The 16,955-nt window shown below is 44.9% G+C and overlaps 1 protein-coding gene across 1 annotated transcript; it reads right to left on the reverse strand.

Annotated features, from left to right (window-relative positions):
* Nucleotides 1-248: 248 nt before the first annotated feature.
* Nucleotides 249-4,408, reverse strand: TOB1 (transducer of ERBB2, 1). Its single transcript, XM_040640841.1, has 2 exons — nt 4,112-4,408; nt 249-2,188 (listed from the first exon to the last, which is right to left on the reverse strand). The coding sequence occupies exon 2, from the start codon at nt 2,042-2,044 to the stop codon at nt 1,010-1,012; it is 1,035 nt and encodes a 344-aa protein (XP_040496775.1). The 5' UTR covers nt 2,045-2,188; nt 4,112-4,408; the 3' UTR covers nt 249-1,009.
* Between the last annotated feature and the right edge of the window lie 12,547 nt (nt 4,409-16,955).

Genomic DNA, 16,955 nt, shown 5'->3' on the forward strand with positions numbered 1-16,955 from the left:
GCTGGGGGCTGAAGAAAGTTGCTTAAAATACATAAATAAAGCCATCCCAAGCATTAGTCAGGTTGTGCGGTTTCGATAGGACTTTTTATGTGGCAGACTGCTACTATCTGGCACAGGAGGAGGGCAACTCCTTTCCAGCATTCCTTCGTGATTCTAGGAGTCAGACCTTCCTGCAGCACTAGCATTGACATCTTAATTCCAGAGGTAGCTCTTTGGCCAAGGCTTCAAAACAAAGACCACGACAGGCGTTTTTAATTTTAAAGAATTTTAATACAAACTTAATATAAACTATTTCAGTCCCTCTTAACATGTAAGACACTGACTCAAAATACTTTTATACCGTTTTTTTCAAGTATTGCACAATATAGGTACAAAATTAATATTTACGATTACATTTTCTTCCATAATATATAGCAAAAATCTTTAAACCTTTAACAGAAAATACATTTTTTTGAAAAAGCAAATATTCGTACATTTTAATTCCACCACTAAAGGAATATCCTGTACACAATTTTGAGAATAGTTGATGTCTTTAAGATGGATATTTTACAATTTCAGTAAAAAAAATACATGAAGCTGCTGCTGTCACAGGTCACTGTAGTAAAAAGATATAAATGCAATACCGTGTCGTAGAAACAATATATATATCCTCTGATATTTTACAAACTTTGTACTAAATTAAATTATACAATTAGAAAAGACCAATAAACCCACTTATTAGTGCCAATTTTTTATAAAAAAAAAATCAGCCATGTCCTTGCTATATCTTAAATACTGTAAGAGGCCATATCTGAGAGTATACTTTAAAATATACAGTCAGTATAAAATAACTTTGTGCTTGGTTGGCAAATGAAAAATGATGCAGGTTTTATTTTTGTAACCAAGCTTGAATGTATCCTTACTATAAGCTTAAAAAAAAAAGAAAATCTCAAGGAGGTGAGAAAAAAAAAAAAAAATCCCCCTTGGGCCCGTGCATTTTAACTTGTACGATACATTTTTTTTTCCTTTTTTAGTTAGCCATAACAGGCTGGAATTGCTGGTTAGAATACTGCATGTTATTTAAGCTAAAATTCAAGCCATCTACAAAAGACTTCTCGTTTAGGCCTCCATAGGCCGCAAACACATCAAAGGCATTACTGTACTGGAGAGGACTGAGGTTAAGGGGGCTGTCACCTGGGAACATTCCACTGGTACTACTACCTTGACCCTGCATATTAGGAAAAATAAATTCCTTGGCATTAGGAGAAAGAGCGGAGGCTTTCTGCTGTTGCTGCGGCTGCGGTGGCGGCGGTGGCGGCGGCGGCTGGGATGGCTGCTGTGGCTGTGGCTGCTGCTGGCTGCCCAGGCCGAGCCCGTACAGAGAGTGCATTGAGGAAGAGATGGCTTTCTGCTTCAAGAGGTCATTCACATTCAAGCCGAGGTTGATAGGAGAAGTACGTGCAACCTTGTTGCTGCGGCCACTATTCTTCATTTTGGTAGAGCCGAACTTGGTGGCAGCAAAAGTGGCAGTGGTAAAGGTTAAAGGCTGGGTGGACCGGGGCATGAAGGTAGGGCTTACAGCAGCAGAGTGACCAAAGGGAGGCGACGGAGAGCTGGACACTGATGAGGCTGGGTCACTTATGGGCATAAAAACCTGGGCCTCTGGGTTAAAGCTGTTTTTGATCTCCTTATCCAACTCACATCCATTTTCATTATTATCATCCACATAAAGCACCTTCACTGGTCCCTTTTCACCAATCTGGTAGGAAACCTCAAATGGGTCGATCCAAACACTAAGATCCTGTGGCAGATTGCCACGAACATCATCAATGTCCAAACCACTCTCTTTGGATGCTTGTTCAATCACTGGGTCCACTTTCTCCCCTATGTGTATACATCTAAACCCTGATCCTTTGTATGGCTTTTCAGGATACCAGTGCCCTTCATATTTCTTCTTAAGAAGTCTTTCAAGCTCTTCACCAAAAATGTTGACACGTCTCCTGGGAAGCTTATTGTACAAATATGAAATAATAAAATTTAGTGCTACTTGGATTTCAAGCTGCATAGCTGCTATGCCACAAAGTGAGATTTGTGTTTCAACTTCCCCCACACACGCACACAAAAGTGTTCAGTTTGTGGCAGAGAAACAAATTTTCATTCAAAGTGCTGGTATTTTGTAGATTATCCTTCACCTTGAGCGGTCTTGCTCCTTAAAGAAAAACAAAACAAAACAAAAACAAACATGTCCAAATAAGATAAATCTAAGTCCCACAACCTCTTCTTACCCCCAGAGTAATTTTACTTTTGAAAAGGCCTAGAAAGTCAGAAAAATATAATCAGCACAAAATAAAGGAACATACAATAGAAAATTGTTTATTAAAGTTCAAAATCTCATGGGACAATTTAGGATTTACAGTTAAAACAATATATTTAACCCCATTATTTACTTTTTTCCTGAATAAAGCTCTAAATATATATATACATATATGTGTGTGTGTGTGTATATATCGAGCATATGTAGTGTATTTCTTCCCTCAGTTCTCACAAGAATATTTATTGGAAGCTCTACTCCGCACACCCATCCACCCACCTCCACACACATATATACCAGTTTTAGAAAGTGATCATATTCCTATTCACTAATTTAGAAGTGAATTCTATATTTCAGTTCATTCTGGATATATGCTGCTTAAATCTGCTGTATTGTTAAAGGTTTAGACATTTGAGAAGTTAGGAAAATTATTTTAATTTCCCAAGTACGTGATGCTAAAATTAAAAATACTAAATACTAAATGAATTGCCATCCTAGTGAACGATAATTATGAACCAAATTATCCTACATAGCTGCCGTCTTAAATATACTAAGGGTATACAATGTAATAATCGAGCTTCTCTATGCTTTTTCTTTTCAATGTGTATTTTTCAAAATGAGAAAATATCTCTTTGGCAGCAAATATAACAAAAGCTACAATTAATTTCAAAACTCTATTGATTATTCTCTTTAAAGGGCAGGGTTTCTGAGTTTTATTCTGATTTTCAAAACCACCTCCCTCCTTCACGATAAGAGAACAGCCGGAGAGGCTTGTACGATAAGGTCGACCTTTAAACGTTTGCTGGATCAGCATTGGGTGGGGATAAGAAAAGATCAAGGGCAAACAGAAGATATTTGCAAAAGGGATCTGTTTGTACACGGAGGTTGATTTAAAAGGACATTTAAAAAATCAAGTTAGTATTAATCCGTTCCATTTTCCATATTCGTGGTGACAAAGGGAAAAGGATCCCTGGCTGCCCCCAAACTACACTTTGCAAGCCCAAAGCCTGAGTGCCGGCAAAGGCAGCTGATCAAGCCAAATTGCTTGACGGTGCAGCCGAGCGATATTCAGGCTCCGCGGAAGGTAGTTTTAAAGCAACGCCTTAAGACAGGAGCGTGAAGAATTACATAAACAGCCAGTTGGGTCTCATTAGATTTCTGCTCACAGCCCTCGGAGCCCAAGCGGTGGAGCAGCAGCAGCAAGAGGAGGAGGAGGAGAGAAGGAGGAGGAGGAGAAGAGGAGGAGGAGGAGGAGAAGAGGAGGAGGAGGAGGAGAAGAGTACAAGTCTCCTCCAAAAAGGAGGAGGAGGAAGGCCACGAGAAATGGCAAAGCAACCACTCGGGGCCGGGCACCGGGCAGGTCGGGGCGCCGGCCGCTCCGGGTCAGCCGCTCCCCTCCCCCCGCGGTAACCTGACCCGCCGCTCCCGCCCCCCGCCCCCCGCCCGAGGCTCCTGGGACCCGGCCAGAGCCCGGGGAGCACCGGCTCCCCCGCACCATTTTCTGTCCCGGGGGCCACTGGATCCGCGGACCCCATCGCCCCCCTCGAGCTCGCCGCTCCTCCCCGGCGCCCCAACCCCGGATTCTCGTCAGCTCGGCCCTGGCGGCCCTTCCCCGTTTACCCTCCCTGCCCGGGCCGAGCCCGACGCGCCGGCCGGCCCCGCCTCCAGGTCCCGGGCGCGCTGGGGCCCTCGGAGCCGCTCCCCTCGGAGCCAATCCTCTCCGCGCCCGGGCCGCGACGCCGCCGTCCCCGAGGGCCCGGGGCTCGACGCCGCTGTAGCCCCTCCGTCCCCGGACCCCGCCCGCCGCCCCTCGATACTTACGGGCTGTTTCCACCACAGACCCGGCCGCTGGGCGGGGGAGAAGGGGCGGCAGGGCGGGGGCTCGGGAGGGTCGGCAGCGGTCAGCAGGCTGAATGCAAGACGGCGCTGCCGGGCGGAGGACGGGGGCCTCGGCGCGGGCCTCGGGAACTCGCCCCCTGTGGCTCGGGGTGGCAGGGACAGGTCAGGCGAGCGCGCTCACTTCTCCACACAGCCCGGTGCCCGGCCCAGCGTCCCCGTAGTACGACCACTCCGCGCCGGGCCAGAGCTTCGCTCCTTCTGCCGCGGCGCGCGCCCCGCCTCTCGTTTTATAGTCTCCTCCCCGCCCCCATTCCCCTCCCGTAGGGGTGCGCGCGCGCCCGCCTCGCGTCACACAGCTCCGGGCCGCGTAACCATTCCCCGCCCTCCTGCCCCTCACCCCAAACCCTCGGTGGCGGCTCCGCCCCTGCCCTGCCCCTCGACGCCATTGGTCAGGTCCCGCCTGCCCATGTCCTGACGGGCGGCGGAGGGCCCCGAGCGCAAGGCCACACCCCTCGGACTCCACGACGGCCAATGAATCGACGTCTGGAGACACTGTGGGCGGGATTAAGAGAAAACTGGGAAAGGGATTGGGGGAGAGAAGTGCCAGTGAGGGCGACAGTGGTGGGTGGGGCCGCTGACGCTTAGTCTAGGCGGAGAGTCCTGGAGAGAAGGGGGGAGGGGAGCGAGGCAGGTGGCGGAGCGGCGGGGAAGAACAGGGAGGAGAGCCCGAGGCCTCGAGAGGGAGGGGACGGTTTACAAAAAAATGCCCTACCCGAGTGGGACTGTGGCCCAGGAAAATCCCACTCGTGGACGAGCTACCAAATCGGCCTCCAGTGCACCCAGGAGTGCCTAGAGAAAGGGCGAACCGTGACACGGACTCGTGCACCCGATTAATTGAATATTAATCACCTCAGGGGCCTAGGCCAACTGCCACCCAGAGAGCGGCAACAGCAGAACCCAAAGCTGCCGAGCCAGGCTGGGGGTGGGGAAGGGCGACCACCTGGCCACACCTCCCGCCCAGGTGACAGTTTAACTGCCTCTGCATCCCACATCAGACCTCCCTGTGAGACCCGGCAGCAACTTGGACGTGGGGGTGGCTTGAAACTGTAAGAATCACATATTTTCCCCAATGTCCCGGCCCAGGCCTCCGTGCCAAATTGCGTACGTATTTAAGTATATATATGCATGCGTGTATTTCAAGTGTACTTTAACATAAATACACATAATACACCCAGTGCCTTCCTGTAATGTGCGTTTAAGATACTCTTCGGTTGAAATATGAGCGGGTAAATAGGGAGCGGGGAAAGAGAGGGACTCAAGGGAGGCGGGTAAGCACCCTTTTTCACAACCTGAGGCAGAGAAATACGCGAAGTTACATTGGGAGTGGAATCGACCTTCCCTCTCTGCTAAAAATATTACTCTCAGGTAGCAACGACGCCTGATTGGCCGCGCTTCTCCCTTAGCAACTAGGCGATTGGCTGTCTGGTATCCAGGAGACCGACGTCAAACTCGCACTGGGAAAAGGGGAGCGAAAGTCTAAGGAGAGGGAAGAGTGGGAGGGGGAGAAAGAGGAGCAATGAATGAAACGCCCAGCGCTGGCCGCCTCTCCCCTTTGCTCTGCACTCAAGAAGTGCTTCCTGGAAAAACACCAGTTGGGGCTCCGCCTTCCTCTTAAAACTGTGGGGCCTGCACTCTCAACCTGCTATAAGGAAGTTAAATCGCAACTCCCCGCAGAGTGGGGTGTCGGCGGAGCCGGCTGTGTAGACCAGCCGTGCTCCTTGCACGCACACCCGCTTTAGGTGTTAGGCCTAGAGGCTTTGCGCTTTATGGATGTAAAATCCAATTGTAGCCTTTTTCTCCGCCCCGACTCTCATGCCCTCCTGCCTCCGCCCCCGTTCCCCTTTAGAAGGAACCGGATCGATAGAGGATATTTCTAAAGTCCCCAATGTGTGTGGGAGAGGGAGGGAAGATTGGTTTGTGGGATGGGTTGAGGGTGGGAGTGGTCAGGTGGCCCATTTCATGTTTATTGTACGTATTCCTTAACCTCAGGTGGCGTGTTTTAAGAACATACAAGTTTTACTCAATGAACCTTTAACTTCTGATTTTTTAGTCTTTGGATTTTTTGTAACAGGGAAAAGTGGGATTTGATTGAGAAAGTGTGAAGTGTTTTGTTTTATTTTAGTTTTTGGAAACATTTTAAATTAAATGTTTCTCTGCATCAAAATATATTATTCTTTCAGTGTTTTCTACTTTTTGCTCAGTTGTACTTTTTTGTTTTCTATAATGAACTTCCATTTGTTATAAAAAATGAGTTATTTTTAATTTTATAATTAGCTGAGCACAGAAATTACAAGAAGCAAGATAGAATATTTTGGGAATGGCGTATCAAGAGAAACACTTCATTTTTCATGTGCTCCAGGGCATAATTTCTCTTACCATTAGGCAAATAATATTACTGTACCAAACACCCAGAATTGCAGGACCGTGTGTCGGGCCATGTGTCTTGATTTGTAATTTGGAAAATATATCACCATAATTAGAGGAGCATATTAGGCTTCGCTGAGATTAAAATGTCTAACCAAAGATAGATGAATTGTAATTTTGTCAACCTTATATATACTTTTCAAGAATTCTCAAAGGGAAAGCACAAATTCTCTTTTCTGAATGTCCCCAATCTATAATCCCTGGCTTAAAATTCAAGAGCAGTCATCTGATAGGTTCTGATTAATTAGTGATAGCAGAAAATCAAATTTTTAAATAAAAAATTTAGATGTCAAAAATGTATGAGTTATTGCAGCTTAGTCCAAGGGTATGAGAACGTTTCGAAACAAATATAAATACACACATTGAGGCCCCATGGCATACTGGGCAAAGAAAATACTGAAGGGCAGGTGTTAGGAGATCTAAATTTTATCCATTTCTATCAACCTTCAGTTCTCTCACCTATAAAAAGGGTTGAATTACATAATCTCTAACATCTCTTTCAATTAAAAAATTCCACATTTAAAACTCAATGCCCCTACAGTAAATAATGTAGTTGTTTTAAAGATACAGATTGCAAATACAGGGGAAACCAGATTGATACCCTTCCAAGTCAGAAGGGACAAAATTCCCTTTACCCAATTTTACACTTTAAAGGACCTCTCTTATGGCTTATTATTATTTCATATTTGCTTTGAAATTGCACAGGGGAGTGGACTGCCAAATGATTGTTTTGACGTATGGAGGAAAAAAAAGAAGCATTTGATTTGAGGCTCTGGGTGGTATCACAACAATTGGAATTCCTCTCTGTGGGCAAGTAAGAGTCACCGAAAATCACAGCCCTTGCCTTTCCCTGCCTCGCGTTCCACACAATTCCTAGAGCAGTGTCTCACACTGAAGGTAATGATTGTCTGGTAACAAATATGTTCCAATATCATCATCAGTTCTTGAAAGTGCTTTGAATTATTACTTCATTCACACATGTAAACACACACACGCTCGCACCTGGCTTTCTGAGAGACGTGTCCTGAAGTTAAACCTTCGAATTCTCATTCTGTTTGTTTGTAACCTGAGGATTACAGGAGAGTTACCATCACCTGATGTGTGCTTACTAAGGCTTGTTTCACTTCTAGAGAATCAACCTTGTATCTTTACTTCAAAGTAAGACAACGTACAAGCATAATGTTTTTATCGTTATTATCACTCATTTCTTGTGGGCAGTCATGCCACCTGAACGATGCACATTTTAAAATTGTTGGTAAGGAGGGGCGCCTGGGTGGCGCAGTCGTTGGGCGTCTGCCCTCGGCTCAGGGTGTGATCCTGGCGTTCTGGGATCGAGCCCCACATCAGGCTCCTCCGCTGGGAGCCTGCTTCTTCCTCTCCCACTCCCCCTGCTTGTGTTCCCTCTCTCGCTGGCTGTCTCTCTCTGTTGAATAAATAAATAAAATCTTTAAAAAAATTGTTGGTAAGGAGCAATTATAAACTAATCACTGAGTTATTAAAAACCAAGTAAACCAATTCTTTCCTAAACATTTTTCAAAGGAAGTCACACACTTATGACTGAAGAAACCTCAGCGTGGTTTCCAGTGTGGCTTCTCACATGGGTTAGTGGAGAGGGCCATACATTCTCTCCAAAAGATGGATACACAGACATTTGTAATCGAAAGATAACTAGAAAACACTGAACAAACTCACTTATCTTTGCAACGAGCAATCGCACTGAAGGAATTGGTCCGATAGGAGATTATGTCCTTAGAACTTGCTTACTCCCTATTATCTTGATGAACAAAAATCCAAACCAAATCTTTGAATTTCTTTCCCCTCGCCAAGGATGAGGATTTTGATCTCAGCCAGAGATTATAGTTGCAGATTCTGGGAGTGATACAGTGTTCACGATAGTCTACATACAAAGAACATTAATTGATTAACATTGATTAATAATATTAGAATGCTTTATATGAATTCTAGATTTCATCTCTTGTACACTATGTTAAGAAAAATGCAAAGTGCTCTATTGTCATGATACATGAACTTAGAGCATAGAATGCGTCTGCTATGCAGCTCTACTTAAATAGAATTACACACTCAATTCTAGTTTACAAAACAGATACATGGTCCAGCAATATATACTGTATTTGAGAGAGAGACTACACGCACGCACCCAGGCACGCATGCACGAAGCCGTAAGAGCCAGCTACATGTTTTCCCAGCCTTCACTGCGGCAGGGGTGGCATTGTGACACTGTCCTGCCAATGTGACGTCAACAGAGGTCAGCTGGGACGGTTTCTGAGAAAGCTTTGCTCTTATCAAAGGGAGTTATTCCAGTTACTATTGCTACATAACAAACTATCCAAAACGTAGTAGCATCGAACACACCATTTTATTATGTTCTGGGACTCTATAGGTCAGGAATTCAGACAGGGTACAGGAAACAGATGGCTTTTCTGTGCTCCACAACGTCTGGACCTTCAGCCAGGGAGACTCAAATACTCAAGAATCATCCGGAGCAGATTAATAGAACTTTGTGCGGTGATAGAAACATGCTCTATCTATGTTGTCTAATACGATAGCCACGAGTCACATGTGGCTATCGAGCCCTCGAAATGTGGCCAGGGGGACTGAGGAGCTCATGTCTTCATTTAATTTGAATTAAATGTAAATTGAAATAACCGCAGGTGGCCAGCAGCTCCTGAATTGAACCGCATGAATCTGAAGGCTTCTTCACTTCATCTGTCTAGCACCTGGGCTGGGGTGACCCAAAGGCTGGGCTCAGTTGGCACTGTTGATTGGAGCATCTCTGCATGCTTCTGCACTCTCCCTGTGGCTTGGGCTTCTCACAGCAAGGCAGCTGGTTCTGAGAGGAGGCATCCCAAGAGGGAGTTTCTGAAGAGTGAGCATTCTAAGAGAGGCACGTGGAAGGTGCATGGCCTTTTATTGACCGAGCCTTGCAAGTCACAAAGCACCACTTCTACCATAGCCATTGCTCGAAGTAATCCTAAGCCTGTCTAGAGTCAAGAGGAAAGTACAAAGACACCCCCCACACACACACACACACTTCTAAAGGGAGGAATGTCAATGAATTTGGGGTCATTTAAAAAAATCACCATTGGGCAACTTCCACCTTTTTTTATGCCTTAACATGAATCTGATGGCAGGAGCTGCAGCTGCCTTTTTATCACCATGAAGAGGATGCAGGAAAATCACAGAGATAAAGGTTCTGACCAGGGGCGCATGGGTGGCTCAGTCGTTAAGCGGCTGCCTTCGGCTCAGGGCGTGATCCCTGCGTTCTGGGATCGAGCCCCACGTCAGGCTCATCCTCTGGGAGCCTGCTCCTTCCTCTCCCACTCCCCCTGCTTGTGTTCCCCCTCTCCCTGGCTGTCTCTCTGTCAAATAAATAAATAAAATCTTAAAAAAAAGAAAAAAGGCTCTGACCAAAGCTAGTGACTGCCTAGCTCTAGTCTACTTTTTTTTTTTTTTAAGATTTTATTTATTTATTTGACACAGAGAAAGTGCAAGCGGGGGGGAATGGCAGGGAGACGGAGAAGCAGGCTCCTGCTCAGTAGGGAGCCTGTTGTGGGGCTGGATCCCAGGATCCTGGGATAATGACCTGAGCCAAAGGCAGACGCTTAACCGACTGAGCTACCCAGGTGCCCCTCTACTCTACTTTTTAAGCCACATGAAATGCTCCATGACTTACAGCTGAACATATTTTCATCAAAAACACTAATTTAGCATCTTTTAAGGAAACCTGAACTTGATCCTTAAAAAAACAAAATAAAATTTTACCTAGGCTGGGGGCGCCTGGGTGGCACAGCGGTTAAGCGTCTGCCTTGGGCTCAGGGCGTGATCCTGGCGTTGTGGGATCGAGCCCCACATCAGGCTTCTCTGCTATGAGCCTGCTTCTTCCTCTCCCACTCCCCCTGCTTGTGTTCCCTCTCTCACTGGCTGTCTCTATCTCTGTTGAATAAATAAATAAAATCTTAAAAAAAAAAATTTTACCTAGGCTGAATATATCTAGTCTTTCTTTCTACAAAACCTGGAGGAGGGTCTGGCTGGCTCATTTGGTTAAGCATCCGACGCTTGACCTCAGCTCAGGTCTTGATCTCAGGGTCATGAGTTCAAGCCCCGCATTGGGCTCCATGCTGGTCATGGAGCCTACCTAATCAAGCAAACACACACCTGGAAGTGCTCATTGTAGAAAATTTGGAAAACAGAAATAAGGAAAATAGCCATCACCTTGCATCTCACCGTGCAGTGATAACCACGGTAAGCACCCGGCTCTGATTCTTCCTGAATGAGTTTCTACTGCATTTACAGATCTGTATCCTGCAGTGCACTCAGCATTATGTTGTTTCTATTTTCCCCTGACCCTAAACATTGTTATAATGATCATTTTTAAGGACTGCATTCTCTGATTCAGAATAATTTGATCATTGCTCAGCATTTGGGTTCTTTTTTTTTTTTTTTTAAAGATTTTATTTATTTATTCGACAGAGAGAGAGACAGCCAGCGAGAGAGGGAACATAAGCAGGGGGAGTGGGAGAGGAAGAAGCAGGCTCATAGCGGAAGAGCCTGATGTGGGGCTCGATCCCAGAACTCCGGGATCACGCCCTGAGCCGAAGGCAGACGCTTAACCGCTGTGCCACCCAGGCGCCCCAGCATTTGGGTTCTTGACAGCTTTTCTGTATAAAAACAATCATATTTAACAAACGTAAAAAAATATTTTTAATTTATTACTGAAGTGTAGTTGACCTACAATGTCATATTAGTTTCAGGTGTAGAACGTAGTGATTTGACAGTGGTGTATACATTACTCAGTTCTCACCAGGATAAGCGTAGTCACCGTCTGTCACCATAGAATGTTATTACATCATTGACTCTATTCCCCTTGCTGTACTTTTCATCCCTCTGACTTATTTATTTTATAACTGGATGTTTGTACCTCTTAATCCCCTTCACCATTTCACTCCCCTCTCCCCTCCGGCAAGCACCTGTTCGTTCTCTGTATTTAAGAGTCTGCTTGGTTTGTTTGTTCACTTTTTTTGTGTTTTAGATTCCATATAGAAGTGACATCATATGGTATTTGTCTTTCTGTGGTTTATTTCACTTAGCCCAGTACCCTCTAGGTCCATCCATGTTGTCACCAATGGCAAGGTTTCATTCTTTTTTACGACTAATATTGTGAGTATATACCACATCTGCTTTTTCATTCATCTATCAGTGCACGCATTTTATATATAAATCTTTAACTACGTCTCTGATTCTTTTTGGGGATTGTTCCATCAGTGTATTTACTGGGTCAAAGAGAAGGGATATTTTTTAAGGATTATTAAAAAAGATTTTATTTATTTATTTGTCAGAGAGTAGGGTGGGGGAAAGCACAACCAAGGGGAGTGGGAGGCCGAAGAGAAGCAGACTCCGTGCTGAGCAGGGAGCCCGAGGTGGGGCTCGATCCCAGGACCCTGAGATCTCGACCTGAGCCGAAGGCAGACGCTTAACCGACTGAGCCACCCAGGCATCCCTAAGGCTCTTGATACATAACGACAACCCACTTTTCAGAAAGATTATACTATTTTACGCTCCCAGTGTATAATCATGTCTGTCTCACTACATCCTAGCCAGCATTGACCACGAAGATATTTTCTTTATTCTTGGCTATTTGATAAATAAAATGGCATCTCTTTGTTGTTTTAATTTACAGTTCTTTGATCGTATGTAGGATGAACATGTTTTCACGTATTTCTCAGCTCTTTGCATTACACTTCCAGTGAATTTTCTAGCCATGCCTTTTCTCCACATTTCTATGAGAGATCTTCATGTGTTTCTCTTTAATTCATGTGAGCATCTTGCATACTTTATGCCAAAATGTTGCTGAACATGATTCTGATCTTAAATTCATTCTAGAACTTGCCCAGGGTGTCTGGGTGGCTCAGTTAGTCGAGCATCTGCCTTCGGTGCAGATCATGATCCCAGAGCTCAGGTCATGGTCCCGGAGTCCCAGGATCCAACCCCATGAGCTCCCTGCTCAGCAGGGAGTCTGCTTCTCCTTCTCCCTCTGCCCCTCCCCCTGCTCCTTTTTTTTAAATTTTATTTATTCATTTATCAGAGAGAGAGAGAGAGACAGAGACAGAGAACATGTGAACAAGCAGGGGGAACAGCAGCAGAGTGAGAAGCAGACTCCCCGCTGAGCAAGGAGCCTGGTGCAGGACTCAATATCAGGACCCTGGGGTCATGACTTGAGCCGAAGGCAGATGCTTAACCAACTGAGCCACCCAGGCGCCCCAAGACTTCCTTTTCCTCCACAACCTTGCCAACACCTGTTGTTTCTTGTGTTGTTGATTGTAGCCATTCTGACAGGGGTGAGGGGATAGCTCATTGTAGTTTTGATTTGTATTTCCCCAATGATAAGTGACGATGAGCCTCTTTTCATGTGCCTGTTGGCCATCTGTATGTCTTCTTTGGAAAAATGTCTGTTCGTGTCTTCTGCCCATTTTTAATTGGATTATTTGTTTTTCGGGTGTTAAGTTTTATAAGTTCTTTATATATTTTGGGTACTAACCCTTTATCAGATCTGTCATTTGCAAATATCTTCTCCCGTTGCTTAGGCTGCTTTTAGTTTTGTTGATTGTTTCCTTCACTGTGCAGAAGCTTTTTATTTTGATGTCATCCCAACAGTTTACGTTTGCTTGTGTCTTCCTTGCTACACATAATGGTAGAGAAATTACTGCCTGTGCTCTCTTCTAGGATTTTTATGGTTTCAGGTCTCACTGTAGGTCTTTAATCCATTTTGAATTTATTTTGGTGTATGGTGTATGAAAATGATCCAGTTTCATTCTTCTGCATGTGGCTGTCCAGTTTTCCCAACACCATTTGTTGAAAAGAATATCTTTTTTCCATCAGATATTCTTTCCTGTTTCATCGAAGATTAATTGACCATATAATTGTGGGTTTATTTCTGGATTTTCTATTCTGTTCCACTGATCTGTGTGCCAGTACCATACTGTTTTGATGACTACAGCTTTGTAATATCACTTGAAGTCTGGAACTGTGATGCCTCCAGCTTTGCTTTGCTTCTACAAAGTTGCTTTGGCTAGTTGGGGTCTTCTGTGGCTCCATACAAATTTTAGGATTGTTTGTTCTAGTTCTGTGAAAAATGCTGTTGGTATTTTGATAGGGATTGCATTAGATGTGTAGATTGCTTTGGGTAGTATAGACATTTAACAGTATTTGTTCTTGCAATCCATGAGCATGGAATGTCTTTCCATTTCTTTGGGTCATCCTCAGTTATGTTCATCAGTGTTTTACAGTTTTCAGAGTACAGGTCTTCCACCTCTTTGTAGACCTTGATTTCTTATCTATTGTTTGACTTTTTAGCATTGGGCCTGATTCAAAGGTTATCAATGGTTTAAAAAAAAAAAACAGTTCTAGTGATCTTTACTCAATTGTCTTTCTCCTTGATCTTTCTGCCACACATCACACTGTTTACTGGTAACTACTTGAAATATTCCCTTTTGACTTTTTACATTCATGTGCCGACATAGGATGTACCCAGCATGGCTCCCACTTCTTCACTACCTCCGCTGTAGTTGAACAATGTAGAAAAATTAGGAACTTGAAATGAGCGAGTTTGTGTTTAAGTCCCACTCTGCCAAGTATGAGCTGGGTATAGCTGCACCGAGTCTCAGCCCTCATGTAACGAATAGAAGCAAAAACTCCCTCTGAGCTGTGTGAGGGTCTAATGAGATCATGCCTGTGAAATTGCTTGGTGAACTGTAAAACCCTACACAGATGTTAACATTGTCTTCCTTCCTCTCTCCCTTCCTCTTCCTCCCCTACCTCCTCCCCTCCTGGCCTCTCCCCTTCTCTTCTCCACTCCTCCTTTTCCTCCTTCTTTGCTTCTTCTATTCAATGGAAATTTGATTCAGTTCAAGTAAGAAAGTACGTGAAATTGCTTGTAAACTATACACGAGTATTATCGACACTCTCTTCTCTCCTATACAGTGTCCCCAACTCTGGCATTTCCATCATCAAAATATCTCTCAGAGCCTCATGCCTTGGTGTTTTAGATTGTTACTTAATTCTTAGGTTATCTTACTTTCCATGTGTTTGTGTCCTGTCTCCTATGTTAGATTGTTTCCAGGCTTTTTTATGTCTTCGCACATGAGCTCTGTAGGGCCTTGCAGTCAATCAATATTGACTGATTGATGGCTTTGCTCTGTAGTTGCCTAATCCAATGAAAGAAGACAGACTATTTGAGAAAGGGGAAGGGTATTGAGACTCTAGAGAAGAGGCTGGATAGGCAGAAGGCAGATTACTGAGGGCCTTGGGTTAGGATATTGAGAATTTTGCCTTTCATAGATGAGAAGATGTTATGTGAATTTCAGTAGGGAATGCCATTGTTGGAATTCTGTTTGGAACATATTTTATTTAGTTCTGAACCCTGGAGCCCCGTACAGCGCTCGGCTCAGAAGAATTGCCCTGTCAATCTATGTTTAATTGCTTTGATCACTCAATGGAGTAGTCTTCCATTGTTCGATTATTCTGAAGGTGAAATACTTTGTCTTTTAGGGAGGAAATAGATCTTGTCTATAGACCCACCAGTATTTCTACCCACCTTGGCACAAAAGAAAAGGGAATAATTCTGTGGCAGGGTACAAGCCAAAAGCTTTTGGTTTCTAGAAAACCTAAAAACTTTCTGTGGAAAATTCTGCTGGTGCCCCAGGAAGATTGGTTTCTTCTACCTCAGCTTTTTCTGTCCATGCTGAGTATTTGTTGCTACTTTAGACAACCCCTCCTGGGTGCTGTTCAAGCACCCACCCCTCTCCCACTCTCCAACCATCTTTTTCCTTTGGGTCCCAACATGTAAGCTGAAGACAACTAGAACATAGCATTCTCCTGACCACTATGATGGGTTCAGGGATGGTCACTGACCTAATTAGGTCAATCAGAGTTAATAACTATCAATTGTGTTTGAGATACTGGGGCTAGGACTCTTTTCTGTGAAATGTGAACCTGGGCACATCCATTGCTGAGGCTCCCGGAAACATCTTAGTACCATCAGGAGAGAGCCTGCTGGCGAATTCAGCTAACACAGGCAAAACATGGAGGAAAACCAAGTACCCGAAGAAACCTTTGAGCCCCTCTGTCACCTCTATCTGGGCTTTCAGATGCAGGATGTCTAAGCCTGGGTCTCCAAAAGAGCAGAGCCTGAGCAAAGGGCTCTGCTCTGCCACTGTAATAGGGAGTCAAATCCTAGGGAGCAGGAGTGAAGGACAAAGGGGATAAAGCAGCCAAGGAGGGAGAACCAACCCAAGGTTGCATTATTGAGCTAGTTCACTGTTAAATACAATTGTTCGACCCCCCGTGGGCTAGTCCTCCAAAAAGCGGCATAAACTGTATCCCAGGACAATCCCTCCGAGAAAGGAAAGGACCAGGAATTTACTCACTAGTTCCGACTTTCCACTGGTCAAAGGCTGCAGATCCCAGGCTGTTAACTCTCCCACATTTCCAGGTTTGGAATACTGGAAGGCAAGGAGGGTCCTGCCGCTCCATGTCAACTGGGAAGTCTCGGGGCAGGAGGCCAGCGACGCAGGGTGAGTTGAGAAGCTGTCCAATTGCACCGTGTGAAGTTAATCAGAGCCTGTGCGGCAGCTGGACGGAGAGAAGGTGAGGCCAAGAGAACCTAAGTGTGCCTAAGAGGGACCTCAGATACTCCTGAGTTAATAATAAGTCCCTTTTTGGCTAAAGCCAGCTGGGGTAGGTTTCTACATAAGCAATCTTGTGTTTACAACTTCCATCTCCCTACTCCCTGGGCTGCTGTAACACTCGCTGCCTGGGCCATTCATTTGGCATGAAAGTGTGTGCTGTCTTCTTGTTACCCAACTCTATTGCATCGGTGCCGGTCCCGTCTCTCCAAGAGATCTGCATGGCCATGAGGGCGGGGCGGCGGCTTCCACTGCTCTGTACTTGTGCCATTCACAGAAGGCTTCATAAATATTTGGCTGAACTGACTTTTTTCCGTTTCATAAAATTCAGCATTCTGCTATTTGGCCGCTGGTATCCCAATGTGTTTCTCCCACTGCATGCTCTCTTTTGAACTTGTTAAAAACGTGTCGCTTGGGCAGTACTGACACAATGACTCACCACATGCCTTCACATGCCCAGTGGCATTGGGATTCTCAAGTTAAATCACCGTTCTTCTATTCTCACTACGGTTAATATGAAAAAATATTAAGTGACATGCAGAATAGCTCTAGGAGATTCAATATTGACCAAAATTGGAATTCTGGGAGTTAAGAGTGAAGAAAACAACCAGAAGGAAATCATTAAATCATAGGCCAAAATT

This window comes from Ursus maritimus, unplaced genomic scaffold, assembly GCF_017311325.1.
Source record: "Ursus maritimus isolate PB19 unplaced genomic scaffold, ASM1731132v1 scaffold_24, whole genome shotgun sequence".
NCBI lineage: Eukaryota > Metazoa > Chordata > Mammalia > Carnivora > Ursidae > Ursus > Ursus maritimus.

Bases quoted from the DNA above. Each gene is read 5' to 3' on its own strand.
- TOB1 (XM_040640841.1), bottom strand. From the start codon at position 2,044: ATGCAGCTTGAAATCCAAGTAGCACTAAATTTTATTATTTCATATTTG.